The sequence below is a fragment of the Vanessa cardui genome, chromosome 25 (genome assembly GCF_905220365.1).
Source record: "Vanessa cardui chromosome 25, ilVanCard2.1, whole genome shotgun sequence".
Lineage (NCBI taxonomy): Eukaryota > Metazoa > Arthropoda > Insecta > Lepidoptera > Nymphalidae > Vanessa > Vanessa cardui.
Genome location: NC_061147.1, coordinates 4,563,451 through 4,583,955, shown reverse-complemented (window position 1 = coordinate 4,583,955; position 20,505 = coordinate 4,563,451). Strand labels below are relative to the sequence as shown.

General features: G+C 32.2%; 1 protein-coding gene across 1 annotated transcript in view; it reads right to left on the bottom strand.

Annotated features, from left to right (window-relative positions):
- The window catches only part of LOC124540537, a 248,183-nt gene that overhangs the window by 32,447 nt on the left and 195,231 nt on the right, over positions 1-20,505 (bottom strand). The window contains exons 3-5 of the mRNA XM_047118193.1: positions 15,875-16,045; positions 12,124-12,268; positions 8,185-8,312 (exon numbers count right to left, since the gene is read on the bottom strand). Of these exons, the coding sequence (XP_046974149.1) occupies positions 8,185-8,312; positions 12,124-12,268; positions 15,875-16,045 (444 nt within the window). The remainder of the gene's footprint in view (positions 1-8,184; positions 8,313-12,123; positions 12,269-15,874; positions 16,046-20,505) is intronic.

Sequence of the window (20,505 nt, the reverse complement as noted above, 5' to 3'; positions counted from 1 at the left end):
ACCATTAAGAATTGGTAAATGTGACGATGAACTGGATAATCTTGGGAGTTACCGTAGTCCGTACTTCTACAGTAACATATACATTTGTTTCTAGTCATGTTTTAACACTGGCAATTTCTTTAATAATTGAATCCCGACTTTCGAAGCAATTAATACAATCAAAATTTTTTGTAGATATTTGGACTATGTTCTGATGTTCCATTATTGTATATGATGACAATCTCGTACACTATACGTAGGAAAACTATGAGAAACAAATACATGAGTAGGGTTGTTTTAAAATTGAATATATTTTTTCGTTTGGAATAAATTATACTGTAAAAATACGTAACTACTTTTGATATTTGCTGAACATTTGCACATTCAAATAGAAATGAAATCTCTGCAGATAACATTATAATTTTTAGATCAGGGAAGATATTGTTATCAAAATGTATCAAAATATATGCAGCTTTGGATTTTTTAACGAGTTAATGTTATTTTTTCTTTTTGGATCAAGTTATTTATTTAGTCCTTTTTTTATTGTGATGATTATTTGTAGATGAGTGTCTTACCGGTTCTTTTTAGTAGAATCTACTTTCCAAACCGATCATACTGTGTAACACGACGATTTAAAAGCGCTTTTACAAGCCTACTTGAATAAATCATATTTTTGATTTTATTTTTATACCCTAAAGCTCTTTCCCCTTACGATTTCATTTATAAAACACTCATACAGCAATTCTGTATTTTATCATACAAACAGCAAGTGTGTACTTAGCCTTATTTCATATGTGCGTTATATATTCTTATGTAATAAAGATTTCCAACAGTCAGATTTAATTTACGTTTGTTAAACCAAGCTGATCTTTAAATCCTCGTGTTTCTATTTAACATAACAGATATGAATAAAATGTTTCCTCAGATGTATGAAAATAACTTCGGCGTTACGAAGACTTCCATACCCTCTATGGAAGATTAGGGGATTTTATATTAAACGAGAAATATTTTGTTTGCTTTTTTGTGTTATTTTTCTTTCTTATGTCTTGATATTTAGATGAGACATTTTTAAAAGTAAGAGTAAAGTAAAGTGACAGCCTGTACCCATTGCTAGATTAAGGCCTCCTCTCCCATTAAGGAGAGAGTTTGGAACATATTCCACGACGCTGTTCCAATGCTGGTTGGTGGAATGCACAAAATTTCGATGTATTATTATTATATATATATATTTTCTTTCACCGCCGAGCACGAGATGAATTATAAACACAAATTAAGGACATATAGAGTGGTGCTTGGTTGGGTTTGAACCCGAAATCATCGGTTAAGATGATTTCGGGTTTAACCACTGGGTCATCTCGGTTCAGACATTTTTAGTTGGAATATTTACGAACTGGCTTGAGGTTTCAATGCAAAGACGTTTAAATGGATGCAGGCTGGTTTGTAAAGGTCCGTTAGATTAACCAAAAGCAACTGTTTCTTTAAACTTTGCGCGAAACAAGCGCGGATGATCACAATTAAGACCAGATTAAAACCACACAACGGGTTACGAGTTCTGTTAGAAAGAAGAGTTCTTCGTGACGTGGACGCGTTAATGTAATTGTAACTACAGGAGCAGATTCTGGTCCAGTATTCATAATTCATCGAATTATAAGCTTGATTACAAGTTCAGTTTAAAGACTGTTTATTAATTAAATAAACACATCTTATTTTTTAGAAAGAACGCCTAGATTTAGGCTAGGGTTCCATCCCAGGACACTAATTATTGTTTATTTTTAAAAGAGCAACTATGCGAGTTTCTTGCCGTTCCTTTTCGCTGGAGGCTCTGAAACGGTGGTATTTAAATATTGACGATTCAAAAATGTTTTGATTTGATTTGATTCGAATACGATAACACAATACATTAATTAGTTAGATGTGTAGAATTTAGTAACTTATAAGACCGGATAGAAGCTATTCACTTAAACTACACAGGTAATTAAAAAAGTAGTATCTCGTAGTACATTTTCAATGATAAACGTGTCACTTTTGATTGAAAGAGGTATATACGATTCTGACCTTGAGCTTTTGTCGTTCCCTCTAAACCAACCATTATGCTTTACTCAACCTACATTGCTATTTTAAAAAGATAGTAAAAATGTTGTTAATCCAGCTTGCTGAGTTAACAAATAAATATGAAACAACATCAAATACATTACTCTGATCCCAATGTAAGTAGCTAAAGCGCTTGTGTTATGGAAAATCAGAAGTAACTACCACAAACACCCAGACCCAAGGCAACATAGAAAACTAAAGATAATCAGCCGGGAATCGAACCCGAGACCTCGCATGGCGTCCACTCGACCACGGAGTTCTGTATCAAACGCCATCGCGTATAATACGATCCATATTTTGTACACAGGAATCCTCAACATTGGTTTCCTTGGTGGAAAAAAAAAACATATACGCGTGTTTGGCGTGATAAAATTAGATTAGTGCCGTTATATTTTTACCGCGTATCGTTTTATTTTATTTTAATTTATTGAATGAACGATATCACATAAAATATGGCATATGACGTCACATTTTCACGAGAATTGGTAAAGTTAATCTGATTCGTGAAAAATGAATGCCTGTTTATTATTTCTTTGATTTTCTTTAATTTATTAAAGTTATTAATTTCGGGATATTTACCATGTTTTTTATTTTTGTTCGGTGTAGCTCTATATTTCGACATTATCTACGAAAGCTTTTTGAACAAGTCATTTTCCTATGTTTGCTTAGCTTATCTTTACATTTTAAAATAAGAATAATTTAGCAGCATTTTTTATTTATTATTTACAAAATTCCAAGCTACGTGTTGTATGTCAGAGTTTGAAAAAACCGAATGGTAAACTTCTTTCTTTTTATGCAATCGTTTATAAATAAGAATAAACTTCGACATTATGTACGAAAGTCTCGTGAACAAGACATTCGTAGATAATGTCGAAATATCGAGCTAAACCGAACAAAAATAAAAAACATGGTAGATATCCCGAAATTAATAACTATAATAATAAAAATAACCATGTTAATTTAAATTTAATTGATTTATTTGTTTGTTAGTTGAGTCGAGATGGCCCAGTGGTTAGAACGCGTGCATCTTAACCGATGATTGCGGGTTCGAACCTAGGCAAGCACCGCTGATTCGTGTGCTTAATTTGTCTTTATAATTCATCTCATGCTCAAGTGGTGAAGGAAAACATCGTGAGGAAACCTGCATGTGACAAGTTTGTTAGTTACATACGACCCTCTCTTCACTGACTACACTCACCGCGGCCATTTTTAACAGAGAGAGAGACAAGGCAACTAGGCATATTATATTACGTAAGTATGTAAATTAACCGATCATTTTCATTATCCGATGGGATAGAAAATACTACTGGAAAGTTCAGGCGTAAGATCATCGGCCTTACGGTCTTATCGATGTACGGGAGCGCAAACTTCCTGATTTCCTGACTTTGGACTACTTAGCCCATAAAAGTCAATAACTTATTATTGGTCTGTTACTCGGTTTGAAACCACAATCTCGGGATCTATGGACTCATAATTATCCACTCACAGAGCTTTCTCAAGCTATTCTGGGCCCCTTCTTCTGGGAATTTGGGGCCCTTTGGAAGATATTTAGTAACATGTACAATAATTTGCTTAAGGCGAGGTCTTAAGTATTGTTTCAAATAAACGGTGCGGTCATTTTCGTAAATACTTTGGAATCTGATTGGTTGTACAATCTTATGGCTATGGTATACTTATTTCTATCATGAAGAGCCTGTCTATACTTTTAAAACTTTTTATATTGACATTCGTCTCTAGTCTTTTGTTAAGTTATATCGTACAAATACGAAAATTTCAAAAATATACATAGCATTCAAAGTGTGACAGAAACTCTTGGTTCTTCGGGGCCCTCTCAGGATGGGGGCCTTGGGCAATTGCCCCATGTGCCGTCGTAAAGTCGATAATATCCACTGACCAACTTTATTAAAGATTTATATGTATTTTATCGTGTATGTTTCAGCACAACGCAAAGTTTTACTTGTCAAAGTACGGTTAACACATTTTAAGGTTCACGACACAACGCTTAAACGTACGACTCTTAACCTACAATGGACTCGCGACGTTTTATAACGCGACTAAAGAAAGTCTCGAGGAAATATATAGTTTACGTATAAACCGTATTCAATTCGGATATTTTATTTGTAGTATTTTGAAATTTCAACCACAGATTATACAAGTAAATAGTCAGTAGTCAATAGTAGATGTCAGAATGAGACAGATATATTTTTGACGTTAAATTAATTTAAATTTCGAAATGTTAAATTAATTTGACGAGATATATATATAGACTCTGGACGTAATTATATTCCCATATAATCAACATAATCCCATATAACAAATCCCAAGTTTATTTCATGATAATGAAATGGGCTGGACAAATTCGTATCAAAAATGGACCAATAATCATTTTAATTAAAATGAAATTGTTTTATTAAAATAATAGTTTATAGTTATTTATAAACGACTTCATAAAAAGAAAGAGGTTTACTATTCAGTAAGTTTTTTCTAACCCTGACATATGTCACGTTAGTTTGGATGACAGTTAAATAAAAAATTAAATTTAAGTAATTTATTTTAATTTAAAATTATATAAGATAAAATTATAATGAAATGTAATAAATAGGCAAAATACTTTTTTTTTTAATTATTCTAAGTTTAAATTATTACTAAAATAATTGATTACCTTGAGAGGGCGCAATATCATACCACCACCTATATATACATATATGTGAAAAATTGTATAACAATAGGTATTAATTAAGAGAGATGAAGTATTAAAGGGTTTAATAAAAGTCAAAGCTACTCGTAAAGAGAAAGGTCAAGATTGATTTACAGAACTAAAGTCTTAGCTAGGATGCTGGGAGATCTCGACCGCGGATTAGACCGTTATAGGGTTGTCACTTTCCAATATATTTAATATTTATTATTTATTAATCTATATTAATATTGTAAATGTAAAATTAACTCTGGCTATCTGTATCTACCAAACGAATTAACCGAATTTGATGAAATTAGGTGTGAAGCAACTAGAATTCTAAGGAAGGACATGCATAGACTACTTTTTTAATACGTAATAACCAGCCCTCTAAAACGCAAGCTAAGCCGTGGGCGACATCTAGTTTTAAAGAAAGAAAGAAAGAAAGAAATCTTAGTTCAAAGTTGCGAATCCCAACCCGGACACACTTTATTGAGTTTTTATGTATTATTACTGTAGTATATTATTACCGTAAGTCACAGGTACACATGACATAGTATATTATTTCTGTAAGTCACAGGTACACATGACAGAGAAATTCACATGACACATGAAAGTTATCCCGAGATATTTTTCTTCATCGATACCAAATAGTGACATCATTAGAAATTGTACCCTTAAAAATACTTACATTTAAAAAAAAAGTAAAGTAACAGCTTGTAAATTTCCCACTGCTGGGATAAGGCCTCCTCTTTCATTAAGGAAAGGGTTTGGAATATATTACACCACGCTGTTCCAATGCGTTGGTGGAATGCACAAGTGGCAGAATTTCGATGAAATTAGACACATGCACGTTTCCTCACGTTTTCCTTCACCGCCGAGCACGAGATGAATTATCAACACAAATTAAGCACATATATATAGTGGTGCTTGCCTTTGTTTAAACACGCAATCATCAGTTAAGATGCACGCGTTCGAACCACTGGGCCATCTCAGCATAATAATACAAAGATTTTTTTTTATATATAAAAATGCTTATATATAATATTACTAGTAAAAATTCATAATGTAACATTTCTTTTAAAACGTTGCAATTTATCCACTTAAGGCATTTAACACGAAATAAATAGAAGCATGCTAAGTTACATGTTACATAAGAAAAATACCCGTCGGTCACGCTAACGCAAACAATTTTAATTGGTCCAATACATACTATGAAGTTGAAACATGCGAGTGAAATATTAAATTTGTGGTCAAAAGTTCACTCGGAAACCGGAGATGCGTTGACCACACGACGTTTTGTTAAATACCAAAATTGTTCAATGCATGCAGATAGCACTACTATCAAAATATGTTATATTTTTCAATACATTATTTTCCGGGAACAGGCATTTACAACATATTGCTTTATTTAAGGCAAATCGCCCGAAATATATCGATAAATATTGTGTAAAAGAGAAATATAGTTACACAAAATATATATAAACGTATTTATAATGTAGTTATAGTTGGGAGCCATTTTTATTTTATTCTTAATATTTCTAACAAAACTGTGTAACTTAAAACTCTTATTATCATAAAAATAGCGCATTTATTCTAGTATATGTGTTATAAATTAACCATTATTGTATAAATCTTATATTTTATTATTAATTATGATAATGTTTCATTTACTATTATTATTCGAAAGTAATATAATGCATCTATATTAAACAAGAACGCTTTTATCTTCTTTATTGATTTGACATTGGAAGAAGGTAATATGTGCCCCTCCACGTAAAAATATCAACGTGTCTTATATCTTAAGCCCTACACATAAAATAAGATATAAGAGATAAGGAATAAGGAAAAGCGGAATCCAGCAATGGCAGCACCGTTAATCAATTCATAATTCAAAAATAAGGAATAATAAATAAGAAATATAATTATATAATAAATAGGAATTTGTTTCTTATTTCTTATAGCCAGCCAATCGCGGGGCATTTTTTCAACGGAGTGTCATAAAACTAACAGCTGTATTGTGTATTGTGTTTTGGTTGCTGTGCTATTCCTTATTCCTTGTTCTTTATTCCTTATCTCTAATATCTTATTTTTTTCATTGTGTAATGGGCTTTAGTGTGTGTTAAACGTTTAACATTATAGTAAAGATAAGCGATCCGACTCGGCTTCGCATAGGTGCAATACTGATTACTTTAATATATTGTCCATGTATTATATGTCAAAACTTTCCCCTCGGAAATCCCTATCTATTGAAAAAAACCGCATCAAAATCCGTTTCACAATTTTAAAGATCTAAGCATACATAGAGACAGACAACAGTAAGGGACTTTGTTTTATACTATGCATATTACATGATTACATTTGTTTTTGAGTCTTGTATGTAGTTTAACATACTTGTGTGTAAGTATATATATATATATATCTCTATGAAATTTCGATTCTATATTTAAATATAATTTTTGAGCAGCCCTACTCAACAATAAGAACTCAGAGGGGATTACGCGAAATGAATCAAACTTTCCTACGTATATTGAATCATATTCCTTTATTGGATGCGATATTACGTAGTTATGACTATTATATTAGTTACTTAGTGGTTATTGGAAGGAACGTGGACTGATACTTGATAAGATATATTAATTATGTATGTCATTAATATAATTTAAAAGTTGAATCGGTGTAAAAGAAAATTTTCCTTATAAATATTTCATTTGAAATTATGTAATTGTATTTTATAAATAGTACTTTTAAAATATTGGTTCTTATTTTTTTTGTAATGTTATATTTTAAGACGACATATGTATAATACTTAATAGTAATGTTGTTCAAATTCTGATAATTGCCTGCAGCGTCTATGAATACGATTGGATTTCCAGATAACTTAATTAATTAGACAATTATGGCAGTACGTCTTGAGTTTATTTTTGAACGGCTTATATTAGTTCGAGGAAGGAATTTAGAGACAATTCTATTTGTATATTTCATAATAGTGTTTGAACCCGTTTAATTTTTTTTTGAAACATGTAAGAGCCAGTAGCCGGCTTTTACAGCGTTACCGGACGTTAGGGCGAGTACTAGACCCAGCCTTGAATTTTGCGTCATTTCGAACGTGACGTGACGTTCGTGCTGAGGGTGTCTCCTATGAGATCGCACCTTCAGAACATTGTCAGTGGGTATCCGTTTAATTCATTTTAAAACTGAGGAAGCTCTTTCAAGTCCTTCATCAAATAAAAAAAAAAAATCTTGAAGATTTTACTATATTCATATAAGTAAATAATATGTCGGAAACCATTTTTTAAACTGTATCGAATTTATTGCCTTGTATTAAAAAAGTCTTTTAATGAAAGAACGTTGTTATAAATTTCAATTTTGAACGATGATGAATTGACGAAATTTCTCACTCAAAATCGATACACAGATCTAGCGAATGTCTTACTCACCGACGCACGGGTTGTGGTTGACTACAGCGAAGATGCGGTCGCAGCGTTTCTTCATGTGAGTGTTGGGACAAATACAACCAAACAATGGAGATAAACGCAGACCAGCCCAGGCTTCACGGCAAGCTTCCCTGTATAGATAAGAAAAGTAAATACATTTTGAATATACAATTTTTTTCATTACTATATGTTTATAATTGTATCTTCTTTATTGTTTTAATTAAATTCAAGTCAATTCCTAATTACCGCCTTCATAGTTTTCTGTTTGACCTAAAGGTTTAATGGCAGAGAATGCCTTCATGTATTAAGTCCGCCTTTTGTCCCATTTAATATATGATGGTCAATAAAGTATTTAAATAAATTATTATGATGATTTTTTTTATAGCATAGCTAGGCAGCAAGCCAAATAGATGGCCTAGATGTGAGTGGTTATAAACCAACACATACTTTAGCACTCAAATATTAACCAATCCTTGCAACGCTAATGCGCCACGAATCTGGTAACTAGCAAGGACCATGGAATTAAGATGATGAAGAAGGGACATATCCTTGTGTCTGTAGTTACGCTGAACTAGCATGACTACGGGCCTCATAATTCTCAGCTTTTATACCGGAATATAACAACATTGACCATTGATTTGGCGGTAAAATATCTGTTGATCGAGTGACCCCAGATAGGCTCATAAAAAGCGTACTACCAAGTAAGAGCAAGATAAATGAAAACCAAAGGAAAGTTTTGACAGCTTCCATAAACAATGGGACTGTAAATATAATCCCTTGCACTATCTATACTGGGCAACAATAGGTAAGTTGTTATGTCTCTTGTAATTACACTAAATCACTTACCATTCGAATGGTAAGTGACCAACTTTACCGCAAACCACGTTTGGAATAACTGAGTGTGTGGAACTACTCAGATGGTTAAGACCAGTCATTAATTTAATTGCATGCATGATTAAATCAATTTAATTATAATAGTTTCTGTACATCGTATTTGATTTTCATTTCATCCACTTACAAAATATAAAAGAAAAAGTATTTTTTTATAATAACACGTATTGCTTTTAAGTTTTAAGGAAAATTTTATGAAGCATAACAACTATAAGGTCCTTATTTTATTAATGACGTTATTTATTTATAGTCTAAATTTATAGCCCATTATTAACGGCTATAAAAACTTCCAACCTTCCATCTCTATCAGATCTTTAAAACTTGATAGTACGTAATAACCATATTACAGTATTTTCGAAAATGTTTACGTTTTTAATCGCTTTATATGCCAATTGCTTGTGACATTGAAATTTACCCCCTTCCGTGCCTATAAAAGCTCATAAGCCGGCCAAATCAAATGTCCTTCACGTGCAAAAGGTCAGATGGTAATCAGAACATTTTAAAATTAATGGTGTTTTAGGTCCAAGTCAGATAAAATTTAATTTAATTCTAAAATGCTTCAAGAATATTAATTTTATTTCCATTTTCAGGATATCAGCGATATATGGAAAATAATGTTTTAATTATGTATGAAAAATATTGTTATAGTATTGGCAGGGCTGGATTATCCATTACGCTGTACGGACGGGCCCCAGATTGGTTTAGGACCCTGTGGGTTCCAAATACTAAGAAACAAGGTTTTACAAAATTAATTGTTCAAGAAGTTATTGAATACAAGTGATATATGATAGTGATAGGATATATTTTTATATAGTTCAGATCATTTTAATTATGAATACAATTCAGCAGACCTAGATAAACTATATTACCTAGGGCCCCGACATGGTTAAGTCAACCGGACTGTTGTTACATAAAAGTAAACTATGTATTGATGTGTATCAGTATTACGCTTACGTGAGCTAGGTCAGATAGGTTACGAAAAAAACCCTTTGAAAACGACCTTACATGGTAATTTCTTGGTATTGTACAATGTATTATTGTCACGAATAAAAGTTTGTGCATTCGAATTTAAAATTAATGTTTATATTAAATATCGCCCTGTAATATCACACGTGTATCTTAAACGAAGATTGCTAGTTAAAAATACCGTCAAGCACCAATGAATTTTGTTGTGATTTTTTTTTTTTGAATAGTTTGTCGGGTGAGCATATGGGCCACCTGATGGTAAGTGATCACCGTCACCCATAGACAATGCAAGAACGAAGACGCTGTAAGAAATGTTAACTATTTCTTACATCGTCAATGTGCCACCAACCTTGGGAACTAAGATGTTATGTCCCTTGTGCTTGTTTACACTGGCTCACTCACCCTTCAAACCGGAACACAACAATACTGTGTACTGTTGTTTGGTGGTAGAATAACTGATAAGTGGGTGGTATCAGTCGGGCTTGCACAAAGCCCTACCACCAAGTAAACATCGTAAGGAAACCTGAGCTGACTTGGGTTATTACCATGAGATTTCAGCAGTGGAACACATCATCAGTTACTCATTTATGTACAATGTACATATATATATTACCACAATTATAACATCTACAAATAATAACAGATATGCATTTGCAAATTATTCAAACTGGGTGACCTAAAAGCATACAATGGACAGCCATTAGAAAATTACTTCAGGGATTTGCCACTTTGGATAGGGGACATGTTTGATGGTACACAATAATTCATAGATGACACAGCGATTATGAAAGTTACGGTCGAGTGTTTTTAGATATGGATATATTGTATAGCCTATTTCAATGTCAGGAGTAGATACACAAACTTCAGAATTATGTATTGCATGTAGTTCTGCTGTATTATGTACTGTAATGAGTTTCTAATAAATGTACCTTTCTGTATTATATGACTCTATTCCATGTAGCTACTTACATCTATACTCATTTTAATTTCCATATTTTCCATAACCCTTTCACTGACATCAAACCGCAATATTTTTCAGGAATTTACAATGGATACCTATTTTTTTAGAAGTTGATAATGTCATGACAATTCAAGATCAATATTTACATCTTTGTTCCTGTCGAAATTGGAACAGACTGTAGCAATTAGTTTGATTTATTTTAATATTTAACCGAATTATCTATCATCAATCATCTGATTATTGTCTTGAGGAATTGCGGAATAAATTCAATAATCAACAAATTTTGTTTTTAAAATACAAACCCAGTCACAATTTATAATAAACTTACAAATTCATCTTTATCTAATAAGAACAGTCACAACGCTTACTAAATTTCTAAAGGTCGAATCGTTCACCCCCTGACAAATTTCCTAAAGTTTTGGAGTCCAATTTGTTAAAAGTGTCCGATAAAATTGGACTATTGATCGCGTCTCCACAAAATTAATTTTAACTCGTTGCTCTGTATAATCTAGGCTAGTCATTTCGAAATTGGGTACTGAGATTCGCTTACAGATTTAAAACAATTATCTTAATATAATTAATCTTATCATAGTGATAAAAACCTCAATAAAATCTTCGTGATTAGAGCCCAGAATATTGAAAAATCAATTCCTATTGCTGACTGATGTATACCTAGTCGATTTGTTTCATTAACGTCTATATATTTCCTTGATATAATAATAAATCCATACATTACTTTACCAGAAATGACGTCTCATTTGTTATATTATAATTAAGCGATAGCTTCATTGAAATTACTACTGTTCGGCAACAAAATGAATTGTTCTTTGAATAAATTGACTAGACATTCGAAGATTGAAAGCAATTAGATAGCTTTTAGTGCTGGTGATTCAATGGCTCTACTCAACTAATATTCAAACCAAATTCATAATAATTTCCGTTATCATCGCTTCTCTTATAGACAAGTCAGTAACATAATTTTAAAGCTATTTAAATTAAGGGATAATGTTAGAAGATTATTTTATATTGATGGCAAATAGATGGCAATAGGAATTATAATTTTCAAGGTTAATATGACACTGAATCTTTTAATGATGCGATGATATTAGTATTCCCAGAATTACCTGTCTTCCATACGGCATTCTCCATCACGAGCTTTGCAGGCGTTCTTAAAGCGTTCAAACAGCACAGAGCAGGCCTTTTCATTGTGGCAGACACTGAGGGCATACGTGCAAGTCGGCAGAGTCTCAACTGGATACGGATCTTTTTCTGTAAGAATAGTTTAAATAAGAATTATTGGTGTTATTAATTTTAAGGGATATGGAACTGAGGATGTTTTCGTCATTACGATTGAGATTCAAGTAGCTAAAGCGCTTCCTATTAAAAAAATTTAATTAAAACACGTATCAAAATATATTTCACTAAATGAAGTAGGCTCTTATTGATTTGTTTTTTACCAATTTTCTTAAACGAAAAACATAAGTAGTCAACCTAATGCTGTTTAAACATTTCTGTCGTGTAACCGAAATTAACGAAAATAGTTACACTAATTACCCTGTCTCAACTCCTGAAACTATTTAACAAGGCAGCTGACATGACTGTTCTTAGTTTGTCTTAAGGCTCAATGGCTAAAGCCTATTCCGTTATAAGTCGCATTTATTTTTGGACAAATCATAAATATTACCCAATTAGCTTGGGCTTAGGTTTCCAATTAGTGGTCTCAGTAAAAGAAATAATAATATTATATCAAGTACCAATTAAATTATTTTTACCCAGACTAATTACTATTACGCCCGATAAAACTTATGGCATACGACTCACGTCGTTTAGATATAAGTTTTATTTCTTGTGATAACAATTTATTCGCTGAATAATGTTTTAATTTCTCTGAATCAATTACGAATCGAATGTATATTTTCTTACAATTACTGGTTAATTAAATACGTTTTGCGTTCTATAGTTTATAATAAATTGAATATTAAATTTGTATGTTATGACTATGCTTGGTTTTGATTTGTTGGTTGGTATAAGAATATTCTTATTCGTATCTCCCTCGACTGTGGGGTCAAAAGTATGTTGACAGTTAGGCAGATTGGACCACAAGATCGGTAATCTTTCTTTGAACCGGTATTTATAACTTTACCTATTAATTCATTTGCAGCCTATGATCTAATAAAACCTCATTTGGTAAAAAGCGAGTATTTTATGTTCGTCGATCTTAATTTTGAACGTACTAATTTTGTTGTAAATTTAATTTGAAATGAATTAAACTAAACAGATTTCCTCATCGGTTCTACTTTCTAAAGGCTATATACCCAGTAGGTGGTAACTTTATCTTCAATTTAATAAGAAATCCTTTTCGATTCAAACGCCTATTCTAATTAAGAATTTTTGGTATTTTGAATACTCGAAGGCAAACTCAAAAGGCATTATCATTATATAGCATATCAGGGACTCCTTCCTTGTTGTCGTCTATTTTAATTACTCTCGCACGTACTTCAGTTTAAATTCTAGCCATATCGTAGTGAAGTTACTGAATAATTAAACTTATCGTTACTTCAAAGTGTATCGATTCGCTGTCATTGAACTTTGAGCCAATAAAATGTCCGCGCGTTACCACGTAGGTAAATGAACGATAAACTTAATTTTCAAGGTAAATAAATAATATGATCGTAATAAAATTAGAATCATCGACCTCAAGTTAGTATTAATGATCAGTAAACATGCTTTTATTTTCATAAGGAAGTTTTATATTTATTTCATCATGCTAGTTCAAAATTATCGTCGGCTACGTATGTGATTAATCAGTACCAAGTGAGAGATGAATGGTGCTGATGCTAAAAAAAAGTCTAAGTACCTACATTTGAGTAAAATACAATGCTGTCATTTGCCAAACAATTTATTATCACTATTACCAGCAATGAAATGGTAGGTATATGTTGTATAAAACAATGAATTCATTGTTCGGATTACCAAAAGCAAGGGTTATTGATAGTGGTTCTTTTATCAAAAGGCCACAGAATTACAAATACATTTAAGCACGTGAATAGTCAATGGAGCTCATTCGTTTTTGAGTCGATCGATTATTTTGGTAATACCTATGTTTTCCTTATAGACATCAGCTATGCTTATAAATACTGTTTAGTGAATTGATTTCTTCATCATTGTTCGATCGATCATTGATTTGATATTGGAAAATTAAGCAAAATTTGTAAGAATTTCTGTCAAAAAAATACATTAAATTTGGTACAAGGGTCTCAAATAATCGATAATGGTTTAGGGTTTTTGTCTAATATTATACGAAGCACCAAATCCTTTCACATACTACATAATCTAATTTTAGAGTATTTTTTATGGTAAAAACTCTAAATTTTAGAGTATTTTTTATGGTAAAAATCGAGCAAGATGTCGAAAACAGTCATGGTTTTGAAACAGGAGGGTCTGAGAATATAACTTAACGCCAGCAGAATACCTGTTCCGTTAGGCTCCGGACATAGATTAATTCGCAAATCTGATGGCCAATCCCTAGTAATGTGGTGGCACATTACTAGGGATTAGCTAACGGGCATCTTTTCATTGTTTTGGTCACAATTATATTATGACGTTCCCTTGACAGATTTGACAGTCATTGTATTCTCAAGTGAATTTAGGCAACGGCGCAGTGCATATTATAGAGTTTCATGTTTTCTTCTTCGATTTTCATTAGATACAAGTGCACTCTCTATTTCATCATTCTCTTATGAAACGTAACAGTTAAGTACCAATTTAATTATAGCAAGTAGTAAATCTAGTAAGACCGGAGACAGTTTAGATGTATAAGCAATAGCTATAAGTGCATTTGAGGTACTGTAGTTCTTGTAATTCCGGGCTGCTATTGAGAATTTCTCGACAGAAAAAACCAATTACTATTATATGGTCGGAGTTGAACAGACGACCTTAGGATATGCGGCCTTAAAAGCTAGCCATTAGCTCAACTGCAGTCGATTATAACTCAGCCAATGTAGGGTAACAAAAATCGATACAGACCTTCTAATAATAACATTCATGGCCTCTTGCAGGTAGTTCTTTATATCTGGACCAATGCCAAATAAGACCTGTGTTACGTAAAAGTATATTGCCTACTGGTTAGCCTTTAACCTTTCCATTTAGCTTATTTCATGCAACTGTTTTTTTCACATATTTCCTTTTTATCACACTGACATACACATACGAATTTTTAATCACGAATAGTATTGATTTTCCATTTCATTTATTAAAATATTCGTGTTTTAGCTGTTACCTTTTTCTACCTGACAAAGTTTCACACATATCTTCTGATTATATGTATCATAAAACTATACATATGTTCGAGATGAGAACCGTATTGCCTCAGTGATTAAGATAATTAGACTAAGATAATCGTAATAGAATAAGGTTTTGTGATTGGGTGTAGTTTGTGTTTACTGTTTTTTCATGATCGGTGTTCAATGAGAATATTATGTCAAATGCAATACGTATGTGAGCATGATAGAATACACTCCAAGTTTTCTCAGAAGGAAAGTCTTTACAGGCTGACACTTTTATATTTACTTGATGTTTAAAATACAAAGTCTTGAATATCATAAAGGTTATAGATAATGTAAATAATAAGTTGCTAATAGATGACCAAGTAGGTACACAATATAAATATCACACATTAAGTATGCTACGGCGGGGTATAGACCATTTGATGCCAACTGCTCAAAGATATTTGGACTGTAAGAAACATTAACTATTCCGTACAATGTAAACTTTGGGATCAAATATGTTACGTCCCTTGTGCCTGTGGCTACATTCGCTCACTCATCCTCAAAATCGGAGTACATAATGACATTTCAGTAATAGTTTCCTTCTTACCTTTCTTCATTACAAACACGCAGGGATGGTCGAACAAGAAGTCGCGGAAGGAATTGCACTCGGGATCCACATTCGGTTCCCGACAGAGGCAGGTCGGCTTGAAGAACGGAAATGCTTGCAGGGTACGGAGAGCAGCTTGACACTTGGTCACCGTAACGGTTGAGCAAGCCACTGAAACAAAAACATATTTTATTCAATTATAAATTTTAGATAAAAGCATCATCACTGTATTTTCAATTATTTTTAGAAACTTTGGTATATTTTGTAAGAGATAAGATTGTATGAAACTACATAATCAGCATTCCTTAATTACTAAATAAAATAAAAATGAACATTTTTTGTCACTTGCGTCTAACCCATCTCTTCTCTTAAAACAGCTCAAGAGGTCACGTTAAAAATACCTGTAATACTTTTTCTGTAAATAGAGGACAGACCACAGGAGCATGAGATCAGCGCGACGTGTGTTTAATGGTAACGTCCACTTAAGCAAGGTGAACGACGTATCCACCATGTAAAATCAAATCATTTAAAATGTCAGAGTATAGGCTGTAACTCATCGGTCCTATCGAATCATTTATTCTTTAAATTCATTTTAGTGTTGGCTTCTTAGCAATATACAACGAAGTACAGATTTTATACTTATTGTAGCGTATATATTACAATTACGAAGCAATCAACATCCGACAAATATTGTCCAGCCGATGTATACGTATATTATCATAGCGACTAGTGACCGAACATCAAATGGCAAGACGCAACAAAATGAATACAACAAAAAAATTTCATCATAATCGGTCTAACAGGATCGATGTCCGAACAGATGCTGAAATTTATTTCATAAACATAAAATACTAATTAAGTAAATGCAATACACTCTTTCGCTTTGACTCGGTCGCGTAATAAAAGACTTTTCCTTCACTTAAAGATATAATAAAATTGTATTAGAGATAGAAAAGAAAATTTCCTAACTTTTCTAACAAAGAAAAGTAAACTGAATTTGTTTAAACATAAAGTTCGAATTTGCTTGTTACTTTAAATCACATGACCTTTTCAAAAGGTAAAAATCTGAAGTTCCTTCCGCTGTTAATACGATCAAATAGAAATTGACAAAGGTTAGTATGCATGACCAGATCCAGAGTCTTTTTTATATTTAAGGGATGAACCGATGTTTAAAATAGACTCATTTTTTTAATAAGCATATTCACTTCGGGATATTTTTTTTTACTCAAAGTCAAAATCTTTATGCAATATAAGATACCCGTCCCAACTTCGTAGGAATAAAATAAGGGTTCGATTTAGCTAAACAATATTTTCGTGTAATTTTAACTGTATAGTTGTACAAATATACAATTGCGTGTATAAGCAGTGTATTTAATTTACACGACGCCCAATTTTTTTTGACTAAGTGGACGAAAATTGTCATGAATGTAGGTAATGTACAGTACATAACCCATATCCATCTGGAATAATGTACCTTTCACATAATACAAGATTTTTTATACAGTAGTTCTGGAGATTATTTTTAGTTTTATAACACTAACAAAGCTCTCTTTATAATATGATTATTATTCAATATTCAATAAAGAAACATTAGACTTGCTTACTGATAAATCAACCACTGGTTTGAAAATATATATCTCAGACATGAGAAGAGCCGGCGAAAATAACTCAGCGAGGTTTGTAAGTATAGTTTTCCAACAAACATGATTGAACATTGTACCTTTTTGTTTGGAAAATCCTTCATATTTATTAGTAAGTATAAAACATTATCAAATATAACTTGAGATGCGAGTCCATTGATTTCTTTAAATTGAATCTTTTGGGCATACATTTTGCACGAATAATGCTGCAAAACAAAAACCGTGGAATATCGTATCGTATTAATACATATAAAGTAATGCCCTTTTATTTATAAGCATTGTAAAATTAGCCTTTGCTTGCGTGACGTAGGTTTGGTGGAAATAGAATCTATATATGTTATGTTCGCATGTTTAGATTTAACCGATATGAATCATCAAGTGTAGTGAATGGGTATTATTAGTTCTCTAAAAGAGTACGTAACACATATGAAATTACCATTGGACATTTAGCGTGGCCTTTTTTTTCCACATTGTTCCGTATACACATGTGTCATAATTACATGCGATACAGGTTTCCTTGTAACGTTTTCGTATAGAGAAGAGCAATACATGAATTATAAATATAAATTAAGCTCAAAAAATTGAACTCGAAATTTATGAAATCTTGGAAAATCAATTATTTCAAGTAGAAAAGGAACTTGAAAAAAATCTTAGTTTGGTACCATGACTTTAGACCAGCTGATGGTAAGTGGTCACCACCGCTCATAGTAATCTACGCCGTCAAATTGAAACACAAGAATATTAAGTATTGCAGTTTGACGGAAGAAAATAATATGTTTTGGTAACTGCACAGACGGGACAAAGCCCACCCCACCTGTCACTGTTATTGTGCCCTTTTCTTAATATAACATAATCATACTCTAACTAACTCTAGGTAACTCTCTTTCAGTAATTAATCGAGATTTCTATTCGCATGTTCTGAATGAGCCAAATCTGACTTAGCCGATCCTCCCTACATGTGATTATCTGAAACATTAGGGGAGTTTTTGTCATTAGAGAGTAACCAGATGACTTTAACTTTTTCCCTATCTGAATGGAGTAACTGAAAGTAATTAGGACAGTAATGATCAATTATTCATCGCTTTTGATCAATTTATTTCTATGTATAGTAGATAGGTATACGTAGAAATTAGTGAATAGATAGACCTAGGATCTGATAAATTACAAAACTAATAAGAGAAAAAGTTTCCATTGAAAAGTGGATTAAACAGAACAGAAGATTACAGATGTTAGAACAATTACCGTTATGATCTATCTGAAAATTACAGTATTGAAGTTGATGTAACAACAAGGAATTACAAGGGAAATATTGGAAACTAAATTAACAGATATATACAGGGTTATTGGTAATTCGCCGTATTCCCGTTAGGAGGTGATAGGGGTGACTATTTGCAATAATTTTAACCCCACATGCATGTTGCAAAAATGAACCATTTTTGAGTTATCACATTTTTTATTTTAGTGTGAATCTTTTCTTTATTTTACAGCATAAGTAGGCGGCCTGGCAAATAGGCCATCTGACGGTAAATGCTGCCATTGCCAATTGACATTGGCACTGTCACTCATTTTAACCATTCCTTACATCGTCAATGCGTTGTGGGACTCAGGAGTGACCTGGGATACAACAATTCAAAAAAATGGAATGGTGGAACATTATTTTAATATATTTATAAACGCGTCATTCAAGACTGCCTTAGAACCCAGAGACCTTCCAGGAAGACCACCGCTCTTCAAGAAATGAACTGATTTACTGATTGAATTCTAGTGTCACGCAAAATCCTCAGGATTTTGTATTTAATGAACAATCTGCATTTATTTTTTTTATTTTTTATTTACTGCATATAACGGTCAAATAAAAAATAAAAAATATTAACGTTACATGTTTTATAAATTAACTATTTAACTTGCAAATGTTAAACTATGACATCACTAAACATCACGTCAATTTGACGAGGGTAATTTATCGATATCAATACAAACGCTCTAAAATTCACCGAACATCAATAATTTGTCTTTCGCTTGGAGCCGGTAAAATATGGCGTCATTTTTCATACGACGCTTAAGCACTTACCGTTTATTTGTATTAATTTCGTTTGTCTGACTAGAACTTTTTTCGCGCTTAAATAAACGTTAGGCTATGGAATACGTTAATCTTTACCGAAGATTACAGTTCCTTCGACTAGTACCACAGAATTTTCATCTTATGTTCGGCTGAGAAGGAAAACATCATAACGTATGTGTCTGACAAAAATCATTCACATGTGCAAGAGAAGCCTCAAATTTAGGCCATAGCCCAGTCCTATCGGATATTAAGAGATTGTTACTTTCCTTTTCTATATTAATAAATTAAATTAAAACATTTATTAACAATTTAATAAATGAGAGTGAAAAAATATATTTAAAACGGTATTTGCATACAGCCTGTATAAAGTTTTAATTCAATCAAATAAATGGTATACGTATGCCTACAGATTAAACAAAGAAGCAATAAATTTTACATTACATATTTAATTTTTTATTTTAATATTACTACCAGTACTTCGTCTAAATTAAAATTAAATGTCGATATAATTTTTATGTCGGCGAAGCGGCCGACCACTAGAAAAATATATAAATAAAATTATACAAGGCAATGTGTGCAGTAGTTAAAGTATGTCACCCTTGGGTATTAAAATATTTTATTTCCACGCAGTATACATTAAATTAATTACTTTTACCGGAATTGTTATGTACATAAAATTTAAAATTGTTATTCATTAATTTTTAAAAAGGGATAAAATTATCGTTATCGTTTATTTATTGTATATGAAAGCACAAACAAATAGATCAGTCAGATTCATACAAAGATCTTGTCTTAGCACGTATGGTTTGCTGCACGACTGACGTAAACAAATATTTATTTTGAGTGAGGAACGTTATGTAGCGAATGAAGTATTCAATTTTGTTAAAACCTAAATTAGTATAAGTATCGGCTCTCTGATTCGAGGACAC